At 38.1% G+C, this 24,573-nt stretch overlaps 1 protein-coding gene across 7 annotated transcripts in view; it reads right to left on the bottom strand.

Moving 5' to 3' along the window:
• The window catches only part of BRIP1 (BRCA1 interacting protein C-terminal helicase 1), a 117,741-nt gene extending 93,285 nt beyond the window's left edge, over positions 1-24,456 (bottom strand). For 4 of the 7 annotated variants that reach the window (XM_040650091.2, XM_040650089.2, XM_040650092.2 and 1 more), the window contains exons 1-14: positions 24,399-24,456; positions 23,083-23,208; positions 22,554-22,665; positions 21,817-22,008; positions 21,409-21,536; positions 20,833-20,961; positions 16,855-17,148; positions 16,006-16,227; positions 15,466-15,665; positions 12,358-12,490; positions 11,712-11,863; positions 10,888-11,059; positions 10,651-10,788; positions 10,120-10,281 (exon numbers count right to left, since the gene is read on the bottom strand). In XM_040650091.2, the coding sequence (XP_040506025.1) occupies positions 10,120-10,281; positions 10,651-10,788; positions 10,888-11,059; positions 11,712-11,863; positions 12,358-12,490; positions 15,466-15,665; positions 16,006-16,227; positions 16,855-17,148; positions 20,833-20,961; positions 21,409-21,536; positions 21,817-22,008; positions 22,554-22,665; positions 23,083-23,175 (2,127 nt within the window). In that variant the 5' untranslated portion in view covers positions 23,176-23,208; positions 24,399-24,456. Of the gene's footprint in view, positions 1-10,119; positions 10,282-10,650; positions 10,789-10,887; positions 11,060-11,711; positions 11,864-12,357; positions 12,491-15,465; positions 15,666-16,005; positions 16,228-16,854; positions 17,149-20,832; positions 20,962-21,408; positions 21,537-21,816; positions 22,009-22,553; positions 22,666-23,082; positions 23,209-23,902; positions 24,228-24,271 lie in introns of those variants that run through there. The other 3 variants (XM_040650090.2, NM_001398144.1, XM_040650093.2) reach the window with 2 other exon arrangements.
• Between the last annotated feature and the right edge of the window lie 117 nt (positions 24,457-24,573).

Here is a 24,573-nt window from a genome sequence, read left to right as displayed (position 1 = left end):
AGCTGTTTCTAACCAACCTGGTTCAAAACGGTTTTGTTTCCTGCGGTTTTAAAATTAACCAAGACAACAGCTTTCCGTGTTACAAGAATTGCTCATACATCCACCCTGGGCTACCGCTACACTTCCCAATGAAAAAACAATCCTTCATGCATAGAAAGCTCTCCAGGAAAATCTGTATATAAAGGAACTGCTTAGATCCTGGTTCGGAATCAAACAGAAAATATGAACGGCTCATTAATGAGGTCAGCATCTTGTATTGCTGTTCTCTTCTTCACCAGCCCCAAACCATGCTCAGTCAGCCCTGACCTCTTTTCCCCAGCCCGAGGAGGAGGAAGTGATGAGTGTGGCTCAGCAGCAGTGAGGCGCGGGGCCATGAGGGAGAACCGACCCAAAAAAAAAAGTTAGGTCATTTTTCCCTCATTAGACAGCAAATCATGGCATGCAAAAGGACTCGGATAATTTCTCAGCAACAACCATGCAATGTATGCACAGTGCTCAGCTCTGAATTGGTGACTGTAGAAAAAAAATTAAGGAACAATTTCGAACAGGGAACCACATCAGCTTTGATTCTCAGAGACATCTGAAACCTCTCCTTTGGGAGTGGACCACATCCTGACAGATCTGTGCAATCCCACATCTAAGTCAAAGAACAAAGTAAACGTTAAAACACGAAGATGCACAGTGGCAGAACTTTCTGTAGTCATGGCAATAAAGAATTACTTTCAGAAGTTATGCAATGACTTTAACAAAAGAAAAGTTTTAAACAACATACCACAGTTAACTAAGTAGATAACATTTTGATAACAAACGAGAGATAAGATAGGGTTCCTTAGACAGAAGAGCAGAGGCTTCTCACAAATGATCTTCCCTATTTGGAAACTAATCGTGGTTTTCTAAGACATGATTTCATAAGCGACTCTGCAGGCTGCAATGGTATAGAACATTAATGGCAATGTAACCTGTGCAAGGTGCACCCTCTTATGTTTTTTTTATGTATATTGCTCCTTACTAATTAACTGCTTCTTCCCATCCTGCTTTCTCTTTCCTTCCTTTAAAATTCTCAAGGAAAAAAGAATTCTGAGTTTAACTGTTATTTATTATTTGGACTTTATCATTCACAAACTGGGGGCAGTCACTCCTTGACTGCATAAAATCATTTCCAATGTAATTACTACTTAATAGGTAGGAAAAAATATGGGAGGAAAAAGACTTGTTAATTACAACAGAAATGAGAGAATGTGTTAACTAGATACCACAGTTCAGCTTGCAGCACTAACACAAGTCAGAGCTCAAAAGTGAGAAACAGTAATAGATTTTTAGTTTATTTTCCTGATGCTGTATGCTCAGGGTGTTTAAACTAACAGTGCAATAAAATATTAAACTGCACTGCTCTCGGGGTGTGAAATTCACAAGGAAAGCACTCATCTACCAGTACAGTATATAATTTTTTAATGCATTATTCCCAATAATCTGCTGCAGACTGTCGCTGCAGATTCTATCCTCTATCAGATGCAAACAGAAAGCCTATCTGCTCTATGTAAAAAGCAAGTGCCAGAGGGCACTTCATAATTGCAAGTCTCTTGCAATACTGATTTCCAGAACGTACCTCCCAAGCTTGTATTCATAGTCTGCCTACATCTATTTGATATTTATTGTGGCACTACGCTGGGGAGAAGATACTACAGAAATGCTCAATGAAGAACAATTGAGGGCATCTCATCCTCACTTCTCACAGAAAGCAGCAGTTGTTTGGACAGCTTTGTAGCCAAAACGGCTCCTGTTGCTATTTTCCAGCAGGATTACATGAAAACTCTGTTAGCCAGTTCCTTTTCCCTGCTCCCCAAGCAAAATTATTTGGCTTATAGATTGAAAATGCTATGAAGTTTCAGACTCTGAATACAACGAGGCACTCATTCTGGAAAGCAAGACACACTGGAGAGTGGAGACCTATTTATTCAACAGCTCAAACTTCATTGCTCCTTTAAACTAGTCCTGGGATTCTCACTCCTTCGTGTAAGTGGATTTCCACAGTCTGAAGTCAGAACACCTCATTTCTTTCATATCACTTCACTCAAATTCCCACTCACCCAGAATATCCACCTGAGTAACTCTCCACTTAAGATACAGACTGAGATTACAGTGCTATGGTTTCTAACAACTTTATTACAGACTGTACTTCATAAAACTATCACACCTTCCAAATGAGTATCTTCACATATACTCATATTAAAGGTCAACCTTTGAAAAAGGCATGTTAAAAAAAAGCACAGGAACATTGTTCCATCTCTAAGGCTGAGCTCCAGCTGTAAAACGGGTGACCACGCTCACATCCATGAGTACACTACATGATCTCTTCCCTTGAGTCACCTCTGACACTTCTCTGACCTCTTGATGAGCCAACTCAGTTCACAAGGCCAGAAGACAACTAACCAGAAAAGAGGAAAAAAAAAGAAATCCCTTTCCATTGTTCTAGAGATCTGAATCACACAAAATTTAGAGCAGCAGGAAAACAATCACAAGGAGGAAGAGGGTCCTTGGTCAGCAGTAAGCTGTTGGATCATCTTACATGTGGATTATTTCTAATTCCCCAGAAACCAGGAAAATTACTGCCATAACCAGAGCACATTTAGGATCTGATCATACTATTTAAAAAAGAAATCTTTTGCAGCTATTCGGATTGTCAGCTATGAGCCTAAAAAGTATAAAGTTATCTTTGACACACATCTTTTCTTAGCCTGCTTCGTGAGTACTGCAAGTGGATGGTCAAAAGCCATCAGTAACCAAGCAATGGATTAAAAAAAAAAAATAAAATCAAAAAGTTAAAAAATTCTAACTGAAAACACTGTAATAAATCTTTACAATAAAAACAAGCATCAGCTTTGAAAGCTTAGGAGTTATTTTACAGCACTTCAATTATTCATTCTGAGTGTAATTCAGCACGACTCTGGTTTTCTTATTTTAGGGCAGTATTTCTGCCGTAGCCTCACAGATTATCTAAGAAATGATCCTGCCAAGGTGTGATCCACCTGCTCCATCCCCAGGCTTAGTTTGGCAAAGCAACTTGACTGAACTGATGACATGAAAGTGGGAGACCTGCACCAGAACTTGAGGGCAAAGATTATATACCTGTTTATAGAAGAATCTTTATTTGTCTTCTTGTATAAACTTCAATATCCCTTCTGCTACAGTTTTTTCCTATTTGAGGCAATACCACCTCAGCAATCTTCAGTGAAGAGTTCTGGGATGCAGTGGTTGAACTCTTCTATCACATGCAGTGCCTTTCACATACCTCTGTGCTCGAGTCAGTGTGACAAACTGAAACTGTAGACTTCAGAAATTGCATTAAGATTGAAGGAGCCATTGTTGCTCTCAGAAGACACCTCAGATAATACACACCAAGCCTGAAAATTGGCCTTTTGGATGAATGCAAGGGCTCCAATATCAAGACAGTTTATATTACAGACATTTAAACTTTTAAATGATGAAAAAATGGAGAATAAAAATGAAAGAAAAGATATTGTATATGATTAATGGGAGCAACAAAGACCATAAAACATGAGGAAGTTGAGATAAAGATCAGAAGGAAAACTACTAGTACAGAGTGAGAGTAAAAAGCAATGAAAAACCAGTGGTCAACAAGAAAAGAAAACTCCATCTACATTTATTAGGTACAAATGTTGAAATGCATTGTTCAAGTCATTAAAATTCAGCTTTTTTAGATCACTTATTCTCTGCCCCATCACATGGAAATCAGTCTGCTAAGATTTTCTTTAGAGGAAGGCAACAGACACAGATTTAGAATCTGGCATAAGTCTTTCTTCTCAAATAAAACCCACACCAAAACGATCACTTTGGTGTCACAAGACCAACCTCGGCAGCCTGCGGTCCCTGAAACAAACCTTAGTGACTTCCAGGGGGCGCTGCACAGAGCCACTATAGCCAGGACAGAAGCCCGGAGTGATTCTCGCTTGTTTAATTACTCTTCCATCATTTTACACTACCTCAGTTGTTAGGTACCTGCACGTAATTTGAGTCAGCAAGGATGACAGAACTCTATTCCCTAAAGCCTTTCCTTGGTTTTAGGGTTTGTTACATACTGTAATAGCAGCACTGCAGCTGTTTGGTTCAAACAAATAAGTCTTCTGAAGTAAAAGAATGCCTTTCCCTTGAGAGTAGCAAGCAAATGCTTTGCAGAAAGTGAGTATCATTATTAATTTACAATTATTTCATAACTTATCTCTGATATGCCAGCCTGCTTAAAGGCCTCCTTTCTTTTCATCCCAATGAATGTGATGCTGCATATTAACTATAGTTATGACATCTAAAACTATAGACACATTGAAATCAGGGGGTTTGGACTAGATAATCTCCAGAGGTCCCTTCCAAAACCTACAATTATGTGATATTAGAAACAACGTTTTACAGAATCATTTTAAAGCTGTAGCACTCTGAATTACATTTTATAATATTAAAGTGATGCAGAAAGTGAATATCTACGCAATTTAAAACTACATATTTGTGCCATAAAACACGTTGGGTGCAAACAGATTCCCATTTCCTGCAAAGATTTACACACAGGAGCACATCCCTCTTCCTCAAAGCACTCCTACAGCTACCAAACAAGGACAAAAAGGAGAATGTTACTCCTGATAGAGTATTTATACCTGCAAACTATACCTAACTGCATCCAACAGAAAAATGTAAGCAACCTTATGGAGCCCACCCAGTGGCATTAGGTAATTTCTCTGCAATCAGTGCAACTGTACCTCAGAGCACCATCTGGGTGCAAATTGCAATTTTCCTCTTTAATTTCAAATTCACCTTTTAACTGCACAAACCTAATGGTCTCCAAATTTTCCTCCACATACGTTACAAGCGAAAAGGCATTGTGGAATGTTTATCTCTTATCTGGATATTGTCATTTTACTGTCTCAAACTTCTTAAAACAAGCTTTTCGCTGGGGAGGAAATCAGTCAGCATCAGACCTAGTGGGGAAACCCTGCACTTGCTCAACGTCTATGGCTCTTACACAGTTCCAGATGTTCAGAACATTAATAATGCACTAACTCAAAACCTCTTTTTGAAACTTTAGAACGTGCAAATTGCATTAAAACCTCTTTGCCCTCATTAATGGTATTGTTACAATCCCAGTACTCTGGAAAACGTTTTTTGGCATTTGTTTAACTTTGTGATATTGCCATTTACTCATTTTAACAGCCAGTGCTCAAATCTTAATGCTTTTAATAGGCCTGGCCAAACAGACTACCATCTTTTGTAAATGTATTGAAGTAATTTATTAAATAAATATAAGTTGTCAGAAAGCAGCATTTTTTCTTATTGATGATAGCAAAAATGGGTTTCTTATAATTTGTTTACAAAACTGTATTTCAGGAAAGTTTTAGAAATGAATATATTCTGCTCTTTTTTCAGCGTTAGGTTCAATTCATTTTCTGCCACTGTGACAAAACTTCTTTGAAAATTATTTTTTTCTACCAATCTCAAACAAATCTCACTAAAGAAAAAAAGCAACAAAAAAACAGGTCTTGAACTAAGAAGAGACAGACATTCAGAATTAATACTGAAACTGTATCCCTCCTTCAACCTGTCATATATGGGGTTGGCACATTTATGTCCAGTCCAGGAGACAGAATATCCCAGGACTGGGACTCATATCCAATGCAGACACACTGCTGTGCAATGGCAGGAAAGTGCAATAGTCAGAGGTTAAACCGAGGTCCAAACTACCTAAACCAAATCCAAAGAGTCTGCCTGTTGAAAACAGCCTGAGTTGGACCAATTGCTGTGCTCTGCTCAGGGAGTTAAGTGATGTTGCTGAGGTGTGCTTACCTAAAGTCACGTAGCACTGCCAAGAACAGTACATCAAAAGAATGGGAAAAAAACACTTGTCTGTAACAGCACCACTACTTTGGCTGATACCTTCATTGTGAAAAGAGTCAAAGTGATAAACATAGGTGTTCCAGTTCAAACAGATTAGCTGGCTGCCTGCCCTGTTTGTCCTTACTGAAGACGAGGTGACCAGTCAAGACACTCAAGAAAACGAGATGCGATCGATAGAACTTCCACAAGCATCCACGGAAACTCCAAAATAAAATTCAGCATTTATTTCTGCCAGTGAAAAAGTGACTTATATGGTTTAAAACTCACTAAGGGTGGAATTCTTTCACAGAGCAGCATAGCTGCAAACCCCAATCCACTACCACCTGCGTTTTAAAACACACGGCAATGCAAACAGTACAAGAAAAATCTGCATTACAGGCATTTGGATATAAATACTTCATAGATAGTACAGCAAGTAACATTTAAACTGCAGATTTAGACCATTCGGCCACTTCTTAGAGGTTCTCAAAAGAGAGAATGAAGTAGTTAATATTTTTATATTCTTAGGCTTATATTCCTGGAATTCCCCTCATTTTCCCAGCTATCCCCTCCACAAATCTATTTGAGGCAGCATAACATGAAATACACAGCGGCACAAATGCAACTATCAATTAAAATTGGTATTTGACTTCAAAAGTTTTGTAAAGGAAAGGAGATACAGAAGAAATACGATGAATTTGAATCAATGGTGGACACTACCCACCTCTTAAAGGTGAAGAGAGAAAGTAGCAAAAAAAAATCTCTGATTCTCAAGCAAATATCTTAAGAACCAAGTCATCCAAAGCCTTTTGACCAACTATTTTAAAAATTTTACTTCTAAGTTATGAGTCAATAATTAGCAGATACAAATTAACAAACATCTTAAAAAAAAACAGGAAAAAAAAACATTAACATTATTGTCCAGAGCTTATTTTGTAAAAGAGCTACTAAAGAAAGGTCAGTTAATTCATCATGATGGATTATCACTAAAATTTATAAGCATTAGCATTTTTCTCCTCACTGGATACCTTGACTTTGATATGACACATATTGAATGAATCATCTAAGATGCAGGCACCAGGCAAGATATATCTTAATGCAGACAGGTCGGCGACATGAACCTTAATGGTCCTTATCTTAATCTTGTTTAAAAGCATCTTAGATTTCTGAGTAATCTTTTCACCTTCTGATATTCTCTTTTATAGAGTGTTTTTCCTGGAGTTGCTACTGATTTTCACATAAATGCATTTTTGTTGCACGGTATCAACAGTGTGTTTTTTAGTAGCCCTAAAAAGTATCTTGGTTTGCAATTTAATAAGTTAAGTTCATATTAAAAAGAAAAAGTCAACATGCTGGAACTTTGATAAATACCAAAAAATAATGTTACTGGAGACTACTCTGTATACTAAATATAGCATCACAGCTCTTTATAACAGAAAACTTTATAACAGAAAACTACAAAATGTGCACTGTTTTCTGCTTGTGCATACATTTTTCTCCACTGTATTACTGATCTCAGATATTTGCTGTACATATACAGTCAAATGCTTAATTAAGGTAAAGGCAAGCTTCTCTACTACTGTTTTTGGGTGTATTTGACTTAAATGCTAGCTCCTATAGCACCATACCCTGGTGAAATTTCTAATGTTCTATAAGAATCATCTTCTTCTCTCTTCTTATGATTAGGTTAAAGTTGTGACATTTAGGAATTTATTTGCCTTCCATTTATTTGCGCACAGAAACTTTCAAGTACCTTCGCATCTATACTTGTTGAGTAGGACTTCTATTAAGCACTTCAGAAGTCTGAAACAAATCACTACATTTCTACTCAAGTTTCACAGGCTCTGACATGAATACATGGCTCATCACTTTCACCTGGAAATGGTTCTTTAACATTTACAAAGCCACCTGAAATTCCAGGCAAAATATAGAGAAATAAACTTTAGTTATAAAACCCCCTAAGCTTCCAGAGCGGGAAGAAGATTAAATGGTTTCATTTGTTCTATTTTCACCATAAATTTATTTTATTTCTGATGTTGAATAATGACATTGTCCTAAGAGGACAAGCAGTGAGAGGACACTGTCTCCTGGCTCCATGCTCCCAACAGTTCATCATGACACACTGTGCCACGCAGACCGGCTTCTCTACCTCTGCTTCCTGTGGGCAGTGGTACACCTCTATTCCTTCTGTTCCCAATGATTAAGGCTAGAAAGCATAGAAGTACCATTCTCACAACAGAAAAGGAAATATATTTTATTAAAACCTAAAGATGCAGTTTCTGCCTCTTTTTTTCTTGTCCTTTTATTTATAAGGGAATAGAAACTGAAATTCTGAAAGTAACCTAATTTTTGAAGATATCAGACTAACTCGTAATCATTAATTTAGTGAGACACATGATCAGGTATATTAATCCCATCTCTACTGGCTTGCACAATTTCTTGAAAAGGTGCAATCTCCCCATGAAAATCTCTGGTAAGCAGTTTTGAAATGCAAATCTGCAGGTAAACCATATTCTGTATGACGATGAAAGAAAAATATCTTCTTTTCCCTGTCCTAATATACTTATGCTTACATTATTCTGTATTTTCAACAAATTAATCTCTTAGATTTAAAGGCAACCCAATCCAGAATAAAAGAAGAAGTGGAATGAAAAAGGGCATCCATAGAAAAATATTGGCAATGTGATTTTAAAATATCATCCTTCAATTGTCTGCAATTTATATTTATCAATACTTTCGTTGGGTTCATGGAAGTATTCCCACAAAGAAAGAACACTCAACGTGTTTAGCTGGGTGACCTTTAGCGAAGCATAAGGGCAGTGAGAGGGGGAAGGGTACCAGAGCTGTCCAGCAATCTCTTTCCTTCTTTACTAAATGTCATTACAAAGTCTCTCCATACCTTCAATTCAGATTACTGTTCTCATAAAAACTTCCTAAAGCTCTTGCCAGGTCTGTATGTAACAAGATCAACTATCACATGCTGCTTAACATTAAATGCTAATTAGAACAACGACGATACTGAAAACTGAAATATGCCCTTAAATTCCTTAAGAAAATGAACTGAATGCAAAATTTGTTCTCAGATTGTTGCCTTTGTGTATTAGCAGAATTTTGTGAGCTAAGTTAAACAAATTTATAGTCAGTCATCCACTTTTTTCACTGACTGTACATTACCTGGTCTAATGTGGTCACCTAATGGTTACAGCCAGTAACTGCACTGATGACTCGAATCCTTTAAAGACACTCAGAAAAAAAAAAAAAAGAAGAAAAATCCTTGCCTTGCTAACCCTTGCTGGTTTTATCATCTGTCATTCACTTAAATGATCAAACTAACATGAAAGCTTGGAAAAAAAACAGACAAATCTTCTTTCATTTTAAAAAATATTCTCTTGCAAGGAACCCTGGAGATGAACAAAATGGTCTGAAAACTTCATTTTTCCATTAGACTGAGAGGTGGTTTTTTTTGTTGAAGAGTAGGGGCATTAATCGTTTTATTTTGGTTGGTTGTTGAGTTTGGGTTTTTGTTTTGTTTTTTTTTTTAAACATTGCTAAGATTTTTTAGATTTAAAATGAAAAAAGTCAAATTCTTGCAAATATTACCTGAAAAGTGGGCAAGAATAACAGATTAATATTTGCAGGTTAATACTCCTGTTCCCTAGAGCTGACCGTAATTAACCAGAACTAATGGAGACGAAAGTAGAACTTCTGTGAGGTACAAATTAACCATAATTAGATATCTGTTGTTAGTGAAATTCGATATCATGTAGTCTGAAACTGAGAAATTTGATTCTTTTCAGCTGATGCCAGAGAGCAATTCCCATCAGACTCAGGAAAAAAATATACCACAATCTTCAGCGCAGTGAAAGCAAACAAGAAACAAGGAAAGCAATGAACTGGATAAAAACTACATTCAAATATCATACAAAGAATATACAGTTCTCTTTATGTCATGGTTTCGAAGCACTCAGGAAACAATTTAAGAAAAAAATTGTACTCTTTTCATAATTACTGAGATAAAGACATTGTTGAAAACAAATATGAGCCTGCTGTTTCACAAAAACAAATCGGCATACCACCAATATGAGCCAGAAGAAGTTACAATGCAATATAATTATGTTTACTGCAATACATTTATTCTATATGTATTCATATGTTAATGTGTAGCACAAAAAAATTCACAGTATGTTTTTCAAGTACAGCGAATGTTTTTTAAAGGAAAAATAAGAAGAGAGATTTCCTTACCTTATAGGATGGCAAAAAGCACAAAATTCCTTGGCCAACTTTTTGACACACTGAAAGCAGAAGTGCTCCCACCTCATCTTGGAACTCAAAGGTCTCCGTATGCTGGAACGTGGCACACAGCTTCCGACCATTTGGGCCTGTTCCAATGGTGCCAACCCAAACCTTGCGTAATTAAAAAGTTAATACTAAAGTAAGTGACACAAAATGTTTAGCATAACGTAATTTAGCACAATGAAACTTTAAAGTCAAATTAAAATACTGGGATGTCTCTCTAAGCAAATGAGTCCTGGCACTTAAGGCTTCAGAAGAGCACAGTAATTGAGATGAAACCAAATTATCAAATAGCATAGCATTACATTTTCAAATGGAGGGGATGCATTTGAGAATTTACAATTGCATCATTCCAAGTACTAGCCTGGTCTGTACATTTTTTTCATATTCACAGAATGTATCTGTGCATTTCAAGCTACATTTATTTCACAACGGCCAGCATTATACCTCAAAGGAGGGAACAACTCTGCAGGAGTCTACCTGTGAGTTCCGGATAACATGATTTGCCTCCAGCTGAATAGAAAACTTCACACCAAGTTCGGAAGAAAATGAATCCATTGGAGAGAGTGTACCAGACGTCAGAACAACTGTTCTGACATCATTTAGGTCTGAAAAAGCCTAAAGATGGAGAGAGAAATGAAGGAATTCAGAAAACAGATGCAATCATCTACATGTATTTGCTGTCATTCAAAATTAGTTCCTTCACACCCAGCTTACCACAGCAGGATTCAAGCACCAAAAATTAAGCATGTGGACTACAGTTTTATGTCGCAAATTCCTTTTATGTTTGGTCTTTGTAAAGAAAGCACTGGTATCTGAAACATCAGGTTGGTTATCATTTGTCCAAGCATAAGTTTGTTGCAAAGCAACTCTGTAATCATCTGCAAACCTACGAAGAGGCACAGAAATATTAAAACTACAGTTAAGCAAACTGTAAGCATTAAGCTCATAAAAAGAAAAGACGATATGTTGCTACCATGCCTTTAAATTTAAGTATAAAAAATAATTTTATATGCTGTATTATCTGAAAGCAGAAAAGCTGTGGATTGTGAAAGCTGTAAAGCCTTTACTAGAAGATAACTCTGCAAGAGTTGTAAAATTTCAAGAGTTGCCAGTTCTCCTTTTGGACAAATAATGAAGCTTCACAGTAATTAATATTTTTAAATATAGGGTTTAAATCAGAAAGTATTAGTAACTGCTGGAAGTAGACAGAAGTCAAATAATAAGTGCTACGTAGAAAAACAAAACCCGTGCACATTTAACTTGGCAATGCATCAAGAAAATTTATCTCTAACCTTCAAATAAATTTCTTCAACATCTGAATTCATTCCTGAACGAAACCAATATAATTTGGCAGTATTTAAATTAGTTCTCAATGACTTCTTCCCACATAAGTAAATTTCCCGAAGCTTTTTGAAATATTAGTTTTTCCTCAGAGTCCAGACACTATAACAAAAGTGTCGCACAAATGAAACAGACTGTTTGGCAATGCAGCTGAATTGAACACCACCACCCAGATCAGGCTATGTATTTACACTGACCTGCTGTTATCTTTAAAAAGATATAAAAGAACCATGAATAACCCTTTCAGCACAATCTGAGTGGCAGAGCTCACAATAGGTATCTCGACAAGTTCCTCTTTACCAAACATTGATATTTTTTCTTCTTTTTCCAAGACAGCAGAAAGGTGTTTCTGAGAGGCAAACAAATTCCACATTAACATTCTGATTTATCTTCTCAAAAGCAAAGTCAGTACAGATGCAAGACAACCAGCACACTACTTTAAAAGTTCACCTACGACACCTATAAAGTCTGACTGAAGATAGAACTGGAAAGGAAAACTAACAGAGCTTTTAATGTATTTGGCTTACACAAAAAGAAGGGATAGGGTTGAAAATACTCTAAGTACATTTCAACAGTCAATAAAAAATGCAGACAGAACAGACAAAGCTATCAGTGACTAACTGGCTCAATTTAAGATAATTGTACATGATCAATTTTAACCTTTAAAACATGGATTTTCTGCAAGTTGCAGTAGCTCAAATGGATTCCTGGTTTTCATCACGTATAATTTTTAGACAGCTTTTCAAAATTGTAGTAAAGTAACAGACGTGTCAACATTTAGTTTACGGGTATTTTAAGATGTTTAACAACTCTGGTACTCATTTATATAGCTTACAACATTACCTGTAAAATGGGAAAACTAATATTGGTTATTCCCATGTCGTGAAAATGGTTGAGCATTTCTTTTCCACTCCAAACCTTACAGGAGGTTTCATACCCTGTTTCTACCAGCTGACTAGAGCTTTCCCGTAGCCAGCTAAAAAAGAAAGAAATCAGAACCAATTTTAGCACAAACTTTGAAATGCATTCCAAGTACCAGAGAAATTGAACCTTGAATTGCACCACTCTTCTATGATGACTGTGATAAATACTTGACCATATTTTCCTTAAGCCAGCTGTTCTCTCTTGAAATGAGCTGCTCTTGATGCAGCTCAATGACACAAGAGGAAAACTTGTCCCTGTGCATTTATATTTTATTGTTATGTATTATTTTTACAGTAAGGAAAAGAGATTAAAATAAAATCTGTTCTTACGATATAAGATGTCAGGCTCATTTAAGAAAGATTTCTGCTGTACTTTTAAAGCCACTCATTACTCTAACTGATACAAGTTGGTTTGTCATCCTCTCGATTACAAACCTCCCTAAAAGAAATACATTTTGAGGCATGAAATGACTCCTTTTAGTATCTATACAGATATTTGTAACTGCTACAACTTGAAAATGAAGCTGAATTATAACGATACTGACAATGCAATACATGATAGGGCTTTCTAAAACCAGAACCTAAACATGCACATCATCTCATTTGTGTCAGAGCTAAGATTTCCACTACCTAAATATGTCTCTCATCATCTCTGCACTATTACAAAACTCTCCCCCTCTGTCTAGAAAAGCAGGCAGGCTCCTTCTTTCTCAGGAAATGCCGAAGCTGTCTGTCTCATCAACCAGCAGGAGGCATCAGAAAGACAGCTGTCATTTCTACAACAGTTCAAAATATGTATCTGTAAAATCAGTTAATCATTATCAAATAAAGCAACAAGGCTTAGTAACTGTTTCAGCTCCAGATTTCCTGTTCTGTCACTGCAAATCATCTGCTCAACAGAACAATTAAAAAACCTTTCTTTTTGCCAGGTTACAAAAAAAATACCTCCATAAATACTACCAGAACAACCACTTCTTTGGCCATAATTTGCTTTATCTTGTTCAGGAATTATGATCACTAACACAGGCAGAAGTAGACCAATGTACTACTCAGCCCTAATTCCTCAAATGTAGCATCAAAAAGACCTGGAACTAAAATTAGGAAGAGGCCAGCATGATAGAAATGAATAAATGGATAAAACATTTCAGGAAATGTAAAACTTCTGTTTCCCTGTTCTAAACCTTAAACACCATCACATACTTTCAAAATGGTTATGCTACAAATGCAAATACAAACACTTTCCTAATCTAATAAAAAAAGCATCACAAAAAAAGGGCAAATTCTAAAAAGGACAGCCATCCTATTGAATCTAACAGTGAAGCATGTACTAGAAATACCTGTTCATTATTTAAAATAAGTATTCATATTCATTTTCAGAGAAAAGCCATAAGAATAAATAAAATCAGCTTCATTCTCAGGTAACTACAGTACTGAAGTGGAAACCAGCATAAGCAATATTTTTAGGAAAAGATTCAGCATGTGTTACAGATTGCCTTCAGTTCAAGCGTGTTTACCCCTTTCCTTTCTACTAGAAAATCCTATTGTTGACACAGAACAATAAATTGAACAACTGATTGGTCCTCTATTGACCAACCAATTTGTCCTTTTAAACCTGTATCTCATCATTAGAGCTTGGTAGTATACCTCCATTACTCTATCTTCAAATTCCTCAGGTCATTTTAGCACCTCAGTGGCACTAAGCCCATTGCTTAAGTGCTGTCTGGAATGAGGGCCCAGGACCTTTCCAAGTGAAATAAGATTTTTCTAATTACCCATGCATTTGGCAAAGCCACGTCACTTTATGCAACAGCACATTACCAATTACTGGCCATTTACACCCAGTCCTCTGCTTTCCAACCGCTTTCCGTATTGTTGGCAGTTGCCAAGACAATCAACCTTCGTTTTTCTGATAAGGTTAAAAGGCTTAGGGCAATCAAATCTCCAACCACGCTATTCCCATCTTGTACTGAAATACAGCATTCAAAATATCTAAAGTAGGAGAACTAGCTTCTGCTTAAGAGAAAACCAGAAGTCGTTTCTTTGACACAAACATTAACTCTCAGGACAGAGGATAGGAAAATGATGAACTACTTGCTGTAGTGTGCTGCACAATGTATTTCACCAGCTGCTAACGCAACAAAACAATGATTTGACATGCACTGCATCAGAGTTCAGATGACTTCAAGGCCACGTCGTTCAACTTTCTCATGTTCCCACACCACACAAAACATACCCTTGTGCTCTCTTGTTTTCTTCCCTTCTTTCCAAGCTTCTGCCCCTAGTCTACTGGTTTCTATTCCACCTCCTCTCAAGATTTCCAGCTTCTGTTGAGGTCCCCTCTTCCAATCCTCTCTGTGCTTTCTGGGTTTTACATGCTTTTTTCCTCTCATTACCTTTTCCTTTACACAAACAATGATAAAAACAAAGCAGGGGAGAGGAGAACATTTTCTACTTTTTCAGCTTCTTTCTGTCTTACTTATCAACTCTAGCTCCCAGAACCACGCTCTCAGTCACTTATTTTTCTCTGTTCACTGAACTCCATGACACTTGTCTTCCAACAAATCAGGTGCTAGGAGATTCAGCACATACTTGGTTTCAATTTCAGTACAAAAGCAAATCATTAAAATCATATTCTGCTGACATAACGTCGGGAGAAAGAATGATCAGTAACACTGCATGGACAACTTGTGCCTGAGAAAGATCAGAAAAAAGGACAGGGTGTGCTTGTGCGAAGGGTTTGCTGACCAAATCCTCTAAAGACGTAGTGAGTCTCTACTACAAATTTGTATATACTGCAGGTCTCCGGAGCTCTGACGCTCCACTCAAATTTGAGCCAAGTTTTGCAGGGAAAACAAAGGGCGTGACTGATAAATTCACTTTCAAATATGAAGAATCTGCAAGCAAATCATGAAGGGACTGAGATTCCTACTAAAGCAGATTATGAACATTTTAGGAAAAGACAAAAGAAGCCTAAATGCTATTATCTAAATACTAATTGACATAAAGCAATTAAAAAGAATTGTCTTACTTTGTCAAAGAGCAGCACATAGCCCGTAGTTGCTCATGATCCTTCTGCCTGATGTTGTTATTGACCATGAAATCTAGCTCTTCTCGAGCAGCGTTTAGTTGACTTTCTGTAACACTGTAGCTCACTGCCTCCCGAGCACTGTCCTCAATATTATGGGCTTCATCCAAAATGACTACCTGGCCTTTCAGGTTAATTTCCATCTAAAAAATAAAAAAAATATATAAAAATTGTTATCTGGAGTAAAATGTAGTAATGAGAAATAGCAGCTAACAGGATTCTGTTCAGAAATGGTCACCATGAGCCCAACAAGTGACTGATTAGCTAAGCTATAGGAACAAAGGAAACATTACTTGGAATACAGAAACACCCATTAGAAAAAAAAAAAAAGGAAAGAAAACAGAAAAAATGATATAACCCAGGGGTTATTTGTAGATAATATTTGGATACAAATAGGATTTCAGTAGATCGTGACCACAGAACATTACAGTTTTGTTTTTTTCACTTCACTTATGGCAGCGACTCTCTTACAAACATACTTACACTCTCCCGTATCTGTGGGTCTAGGAGATAATTATAAGGACAAAATACAATATCTGCCCCCACCATGAGTTCTCTGGCTGCAAAATATGGACAGGCACGAAGCTTCTTTCCCAGGCTCACTAGATCCTCAATGTCCCAAGCCTGGTATGTGTTATGTGCAGACTGTAGGGCATAGTGTTCACTGAGTTTATGAACACCATGATAGTAAAGACAGGACTTGCCCTAAAAGCAAATGAGCACAGAACATTACAGGTTACAAAAATAATGAAAAACAAGCAAGCTTAAAAACCTCAGTCATTACATGCATTTGACTTTATTTACTAAAAACATTTCTAACTGTTCCTTTTTTTTTTTTTTATTATGGGCAATAATGAAAAGCACATCTTGAAGAGACTAATGTGGCCGGATCTGTGGTTAATTCAATAAACAAAGGGTACTTTGCATTTATGTATACAATACAAGAAATTAAATGCTTACAAAAATAAAGATAGCTACACTTTGTTCCACACATCTTAGACAACATTATCAAAGCCTAGACATACAGGCCACAGAAATACAGTGCAGAGGTACCAGTCCTCAGTGTGGAACTTCAAAATTTAAAGGAAAATATTTTTAATAGAACTGTTGAAATTATATCTATGCTCACAAGTAGGATGAGCAATAAAAATTGTTTCTAGTGTACTTTTTTCAACATAGAAAATGTTGATACATGCTGTCAGTCAATTAAAATGTAATTTTATCTTAGTTACTAGAAGAATTTAACCAGCATAGCATGAAGAAATAAAAAAAACAAAACTTCACTACCTTTCACTCTAATACATTTATAGTCATATGCTCAAAATTACTCACATGCTTTCCTTCCAGTAATTCTACACACAGTTCATTCCTGTTACTATTACTACTGGACACCACTGGATGAATACAGGTATAATCCCGGCTAGAGAGAATTGTCATAGGGACACCAGAATACGCTGTCCTCTTCAACTCCCTGGTAATCTGGGCAATTTGTTTGTGTGTTCGTGTTCCAAAAAATATTTTGGGAATGAATGTTTGATCTCCATTTGCTTTCTTCTTTGTGTTACCAGAATCTTTACGAGTTTCTTTTCCAGAGGAACAGGAACACTCCGTGCAAGAGCTGAAAAGCTGGAACCCAAACCAAAAAAAGATAAGCAAAATCCCAGTGCAAGATGAACAAGCCAAATCTTTTTACGGTCTATTTAGAAATAGCCCTGTGGGATAGTTCAAGATATCCCATTAAATCATCACACTGGCCTATCAACATTAAGAAATGTTAAAGAACACACATCACATTCTCTCATGACTGAAAATTTTAGAATACTTTCTGCTATCACCATATTCAACTTCATCAGAACCCAATCACAGAGGAAACTGCTACTCCCATGGAGTATGTACACAGGTAAGACACACAAACAATATAAAGGAACTTCTGTCATTTAAACTTGGGCAGAAGGATACTACTGTTATAAAACAAGAAGCATCCAGCAACGTAAAGGAAGAAAACTTTGGGACTTGACACCTAAATGGAAATACTGAGAGCACTTTTCCTTAAAGCATGCAAAAGCAATCCAGACAGTTTAATGAAATCTGCAGAAAAAGTACCAGACTACCTCACATAGACTCAATTAGGAACAAATTTGATGTGCTACTATGTGAAAGGCCTACCAGTAACTATGAAAAAGACAAAACGAATAATTCTAAGCAGAACCCATAGAATATTTGTTAAAATGTGTTAATTTTTTTCTTCTTGAGAAGTACCATCTTTTTAATGTCCGTCATAATACAAGATACTGGAACAACTGTCTTCAAACCGCAATAATTAGCATGAAAAGAAGCATGGAAAACAAGAAATTCATGAGTAACAGTGTCTACGTACATCTCCCACAAAAATAATGAATTCCTCTAGTGTACAAGGATTTGTATTTGGTTTTCAGCTTGACAGTGCAAGTACCAACACATAGCTGCCAGCTCCAATATTCCTCCCTCCCTTTTTAATTGTAATCAGTAAGATTATCCATTATAAACAAATGCTAGTCATGCTGTGTGTTACACCACAACTGCGGATCAAGCTGTCTTTTAGCCTCAACTCTGAGGCAAAGCAAGTTCACATTACCCTCAGCCCCACTCAGCCTTGTCCACCATTAAATATTACAATACATGATAGGATGCATGTAAATGTAACCCTTCTGGGGCTGTCACTCACTGGGATAAAAGGTTCACTGATGTGCCAAATAAACAGGCCCTCAAAGCAGATACAGTTACACCCATGCTGGAATTGTTACATTGCCCTCTCAGGTTGCCAGTAACAGCAGATTTCATTACCCTGTGCTGCCACATTAAATAGCCAGTTCCAAATATCCTGCCTTCGATATTGAATAATTACTTATTCAGCGAAAGGATAAAAAGAAGAGTTATGAATGGGGCTCTTGTCAACAGCGAGGCAGGAAACAGCTGACATGTGGTGTATGTTACATACGTGGCAGTGCTCAACTCTGTCTGTACTCACATACAGAGCTGCAAATTGCACCTTGATATTTCTATTTTGCTCTTTGAAACAGCGAACAGCACATTAACATGCTGACAATTAATGCATCAGAAGCAGTTTGCCTACTCCATGAACGTATTTGGCTTTTCAATTCAAGTTGATTTGCAGAATTCAAAGATGATACAATTATCACTAATACTTGGTGCTAATGTTAAGCTCCACATTTAGCTTATGAAATAAAAGTAATAGAAAAATATTACGACCAATCAAGCAGCCATTTTGTAACAGTTGTCCTAACAATGGGAAAATGCAGCTCAGAAATGCATAGAAATAAATGTACACGCAAAGAGAAATAGATGTGGGAGTGTATACATAATTAAGAAAGTAGAAAACTATTTCACCGTGGCCACTGGCTTTAAAACTAAACCTGTCTCCAGCTGTTTGAATCTGGGATAGATTTTTAGAGAGAGGAAAAACATATAACCTTCTGCATTACTTCATCAGTAACATCCAGTGGCAGACGTTTGAGATCAGATACCGGCTATATGGACCTGGGGCAATCCAGCTTGTTTTCCCTTCTGTCAGCAGGCAGATAAAGCTGCCTATCACATCAATATTTATACAGCAAAAACGTCGAAGTCAGATTAATAAAAGAATAATCAAGTCTGCCAACCTGTCCTACGTGTAAAAAGGAGCTAAACAAACACCGAGGCTGTGATCTGTGAAACACAAAGAGATAAGAGGAGCTCTTCATATCTGCATCTACATTTCCCAGTTACAAAGCCATCTAGATGATAAAACAGTGAATACTGCTTGTGTGAAATATCACACAAGCACAATCTAGTAAGATATCAGCAGCGACATTACAGAGCTTTTCAACTCCTCCTTTATGGGCCTCAGAAAGCACAGCACCCTGCGGCTGCTGCAGCCCCTTGATTAAGGCACACAAAGCAGCTGTTTATCCTCTGCAGTAACCAGCAGGTGAACCCAGTTCAATATTTATCACAGGCTTTCACAGATCACTGCTAACCAAGCAAACGTTTTAATTAAGCTGGAACTTGCTTCAAAGAGCTCATTCAAAACGTCAATCAGCAGGTAAAGGATCAGATACAGTGTCAGGTGAGAGCGTGTAACACAAATCCACAACTTTCTTCATCCCATTGCGGTAAATTAGCCTATTCTGGAGTCCAGACCCTGATTGTAACAGGCTGCCAGTCTCCTGGAATGTGTAACAGCAGTCACTCAAACTCCATTGTGAAGGTTGTAAGCAATATGTTTGACTGCAATAGGCTAGCACATTAAGACAGATTCTTTTCACAGTTGTTTCTTGATACCCCAAGTGTTTGTTACACTACTCTCCATTTACTGTTTACTTTTTTTTTTTTTTTTAAACCAAGTATAAATGGGGATTCCTTAACCCAGCTGCCCCAGTTTCTCAGACCATATGCTTTTATAGAAGAAATAAAGAGAGCAGCAGAAGGGTATGATTTCTCAGCTTAAGCTCCTGGAGGACTGCCCCCCTCAGCTGGGCACACAGCAGTGGGCACCTGGCTGCGGGTCCTGCAGGTGCACAGCAGCCCACCTTGCCTCTGCTCGGCTATGAAACAGAAGCCTAACAGGGACAAGGACCTAGTTTTGCCCAGCTCCTTTCCCACTTAGCAAGTACCAGGCAACAGTGTTCAACCAATGTACACACTTAGAATTAAAAGGGATGACTTGCATAAAAACAAGGGACTTCTGTGAACTGATGTACTCTTAAAAAAAACGACATTTTCTTAAAAATAATAAAGTACTGATTCACAGTTGATTTTTTTAGTAGAGATCAAGTGACTGTTTTCAACTTTCTTCACAACCTAAAATTCCTAGAACTTGAAAAAAAAAGAAGGAAGTTTTGCATTAAAGTACCCAAAGCAAATTTGACGATCAAATAAGAGAAGCCTTTTTATTTGAAAATCAACAGCACACTCTGCTGGCCTTTATATTTCAGAGTGTCAATTGAAGTTCAGGGGCACAAAGCATTTCATATCCTACTCAAAAATCTATGGAGCTTTCCAGAACTCATGAAAAATCACATCAAAAGACCCAGAGAACAGCTCCCACTCAAAATAAGACTCAGCTCCCACTCTCAAAGTGATACCAAAGCTTTTGGCTTCTTCTGTATTTACAAAAGCAGAGCACGCTGGAAAGCAGCTCTTGAAGTGAAAACAAATGGTAATTAAAATAAAGGCTACTTTGAGTCACACAAAGGACCAAGGCAAAATCATTTTAGAGAACTGCCCTTGAACTAATAATCATGGCATAAGAGCTGTTACTACATTACTTACTGTTTGGGGAGAAGTGTTTTTCACACTTTTTTCAGAGTGAACAATCAGCTCCCCATTTTTTCTCTGATTATAAACTTCTAAAGCATCAACCAGCTGCACCTCTTTTGAAAAGCAATGACGTTTTCTAACCTGTTGGGGTGAAAAAAAAGGTATTGCGATGAAATCTATTACAGAAATACTGCACTCCAGGCTGTAGGCTGGTGAGAACTACATTTGCAAGGATACAGTACATAGTTCTAATAATGTATTATTTGTACTTTTAATACATATTTGCAAGAGCACTCAACTCTAAAACTTCGTACTTCTTCCACTTCATATCACATATCTACTCATGATAAATACACTTTGAGGATACTGTGTGTTTAAATATGCAAGAAATCATTTGGGACACGGTATTCTTCAGAACTTAATGCAACAATGGACTCTTGTTACAACAAGAATGAACAAAATCTGTCCACCTAAATGACAGCCATGCCAAGGATTCACTATGCCTTTCTCTGAAATGTTGATTGGTATTTGACAGCTGTTTTTGAGAACTGCACCTGGATAGCCTCGCTGCCAATGAACTCTGCTCACCTGCTGCTCTGTTTCTAAAGGACGAATCCTCTTCCTCTCTACTTGAAAATCATCACACTCATTTCCACATGCAGATGCCCTTTTTTTGGCAGACAATTTTGAAGCTAGGGTATTGTTTTCCTTGCATTCTGTAAAAATTAAAAGGAAATGATAACTAAAAAAATCACGTCCACTACTAGAAATGCATTAAGCAAGCGCAACATTTTAAATATATAAGTTATTATGAATATGGTTAAGACACAACATAGGGGGATTTCTACATAACCACATCCATGCAGGGCAGAATCACATAGCACTCTGTTATTATGATGGTAAAATAGTCCCTGACTTGAAAGCATGAGATGTGACATCAACAGCAAAGACTTTTAGTGCTAGAACAGATTTTTATCATCTTCTCTTCAAAATTACCTGTGTCTGATAGTTGGTCTCCATGTTTTACAGAACCTCCTGTTTCATAATTATTAGAACATGCAGCACCATGACTTGCTCCTGCAGTCGCCTCGCTGCTCTCAGATCGGGAATGACACACACAGCGACACGGCAGTGAGGCTGCTGGCTCCCTGTCCTCCTTTTCACATGATGATTTGAGCAGTGATTTCTCTAAGGAAGATAAAGGACACGGCTGTTTGACTTCCAGAAAACCTATTCAGGCTTGTAGACGAGAACTAGACTTTCATAACAGTTAAGATGAAAGGCTTCGTGTAGGTACCAGTTACAAAACTCACATCTCCCTACATGCTACACAACCTGAACAAGCTGTCATCACTCATTCAAGATCTGCAGAGCAAAGAAATTGTAACAACCCGCACAACTGAGAAAAAAAAACAACAACCCCTCTTCTGCAATTCAATCTGCGTAACTGCAAACCACAAGTATTTTCCTTTTAAGTCCAAAAGCCATATAATTCCCATACGATAACAGACAGCTAAATCCACTTTAACATGAAAGTTATTTTGCTCAGTGCTACTGGCCATTATTCTTGCGTTTGCCTAGTGCCACACTGCCAAGGAGGCAATACATGTAACCACGGATGGAGCCCTAGCTAGACTCCTGATACCAAATATTTAAGGCCTGAAAAGCAACAAGAGCAATTCATTACATTTTGGTAATTGAAAGCTATGCAGACAGATGTTACAAACACTTACCGTACAGAGACTGCTGCCATGATAATGCAGAACAAAGTAACGCCAGGCTTTTGCCACTTCCTGTGGGGCTCTCCAACAAACAATGCTGCCTGTTATTTAAGCCCTTAACGATCTTTAAGGAGAATAACAAGAATAAAACTAGAATTACTAGAGAAAAAAAAATTCTCAGGAAGGTGAAAACTTACTGAAATACTAACATTTTGTTTAAAAGATATGTTTTATTAAATCATTCTCTCCTTAAACGCTTGCAGAATTATATAAAATCTAGATTAGAATCACATGTATAACAAGCACATACGTTAAGGAACTTACTTCCTAGCATGAATGTTGCCAAATCCAAAAATGCATTCAACATTCCCTACCCAGGGCCAGGTATCATTGCACAGCACAAAAACAGTAAGGTCCATTATGAGTGAAATTCTCAAGATGCTGGAGGCTCTGAATTAAATATGTTATTTTTCTACAGGCTGACGGGTACTGAAAGCTGTAAGCTGTTTGCTCAGCGTACGGTCATACAAATTCTACTTACAGCATTCATCATAGCAAGCTGCGAAGGGTAAGCCTTGCAAGGGAACATAATCTTCACTCCCCCAATAGTATATTGAGACACATCAGAAGACATTGTTGCTTTTTCCAGTTTGTTTCAGGTTTATAACTGCAGTAAAAATCAGAATCAAGTCAACATTACCAACAAGGAAAGCTCAAAACAACAAATGGCACCAAATAAAACCAAGCAGGAAGAGGGCTAAAAGCTCTGGACACAAGCAGAACTGGCATATGGGAATTCATACTTTGTGTCTTCTGTTCTGGCTTACTTGTTACAATGGACAAGTTACCACCATCTGATGATTAATACCAGCAATACAAATAAAATAAAAGATATGGGCACAAAAAGAAAGAATTTCAAGATGTTGTAAACTACAGTGACACAACTGGCCAAGCTTGCAGTGCTTGTTTCATAGCTACAAGAAGGTAAAACTGGGCACTGATGTTAAAAAGAAGATGTTTTAAACCAATACCATCTTTACATTAATAGTTACTCAGGGGTAAATAGGCTGCCACAGACTTTGCTGTTCTGCTTGTGTTACCTGTATTTCCCTCGCTCTGAATGATAAAGGAAAGCCTGCTTCATATCATGCTAAAACTCTGAGACTTTGAATTAAAGCTACTGGAAAAAAAATATATACGGGAGGGAAAAATTAAGGCTTATTTTTGAAAGACATAAATCAATATTTTCCAGCACGTACAAACCAAGAGAGCAGCCTGATACATTAATTGTGCCTTCAACTGACTTTTAAGGAGGAAATACAGAGATCAGGAAACCACCAGCACACGGCACGACTCCTCACCATCAGCTCCCAACAGCACAGAGAAGCCCCGCCAGAAGGGGATCGCTGATGGGAGTTTGCAGTCACCCCTTCCCCCAAAACGTAACTGCAACCGTCGAGGGGCTTTTCCCTGTGACACTCGGGGGGGGGGACTCCCCCACGATCAGTCTGGAACTGAGTTTATGCGATTTCTGCCAACGAACAGGGCCCGGGAGGCGGTGGGAAGGACTCCCGTAAGGACCGAACGAGGCAGAGGGCGGCAGCAGTCGGGGACTGCCGGGACCTGCGAGTCGGCCCGGGCGGCTCTGCTGCTGCGGGCGGGGGAGAGCGCGCTGAGGCAGCGACTGCTATCATCCTCCCGAGCGCATCATCCCCGCCCTCGCTGCGCACCTGGGCGTTTCTTTCATCTTCTCTGAGGCCCCCAGAAAGCCACCCCGCGGCCTCCTCCGAGCCCGTTCCCCTCAGGGCCGCGCTCCGCCCTGTGGAAAGCGACGAGCGGCTCCGCGCGGCCGCTCACCTGAGGCGACTGCTCTGTCAGCGTCCGACCTTCCCGCCTCCCGCGCGGCCTCGGCACCGCCCGCCAATCAGCTGACAGGAAAGGACGCGCAGCCACCAATCAGCAAACCGCATACTAAACAACGCCCGCTCCACCGTTAGAGCCAATCGTGGAGGACCTTGCTGGCTTCCGCGTT

This window comes from Gallus gallus, chromosome 19, assembly GCF_016699485.2.
Source record: "Gallus gallus isolate bGalGal1 chromosome 19, bGalGal1.mat.broiler.GRCg7b, whole genome shotgun sequence".
NCBI classification, from domain to species: domain Eukaryota; kingdom Metazoa; phylum Chordata; class Aves; order Galliformes; family Phasianidae; genus Gallus; species Gallus gallus.
Note: the sequence above shows the minus strand (reverse complement) of the source record. Positions and strands in the feature narration are given on the sequence as shown.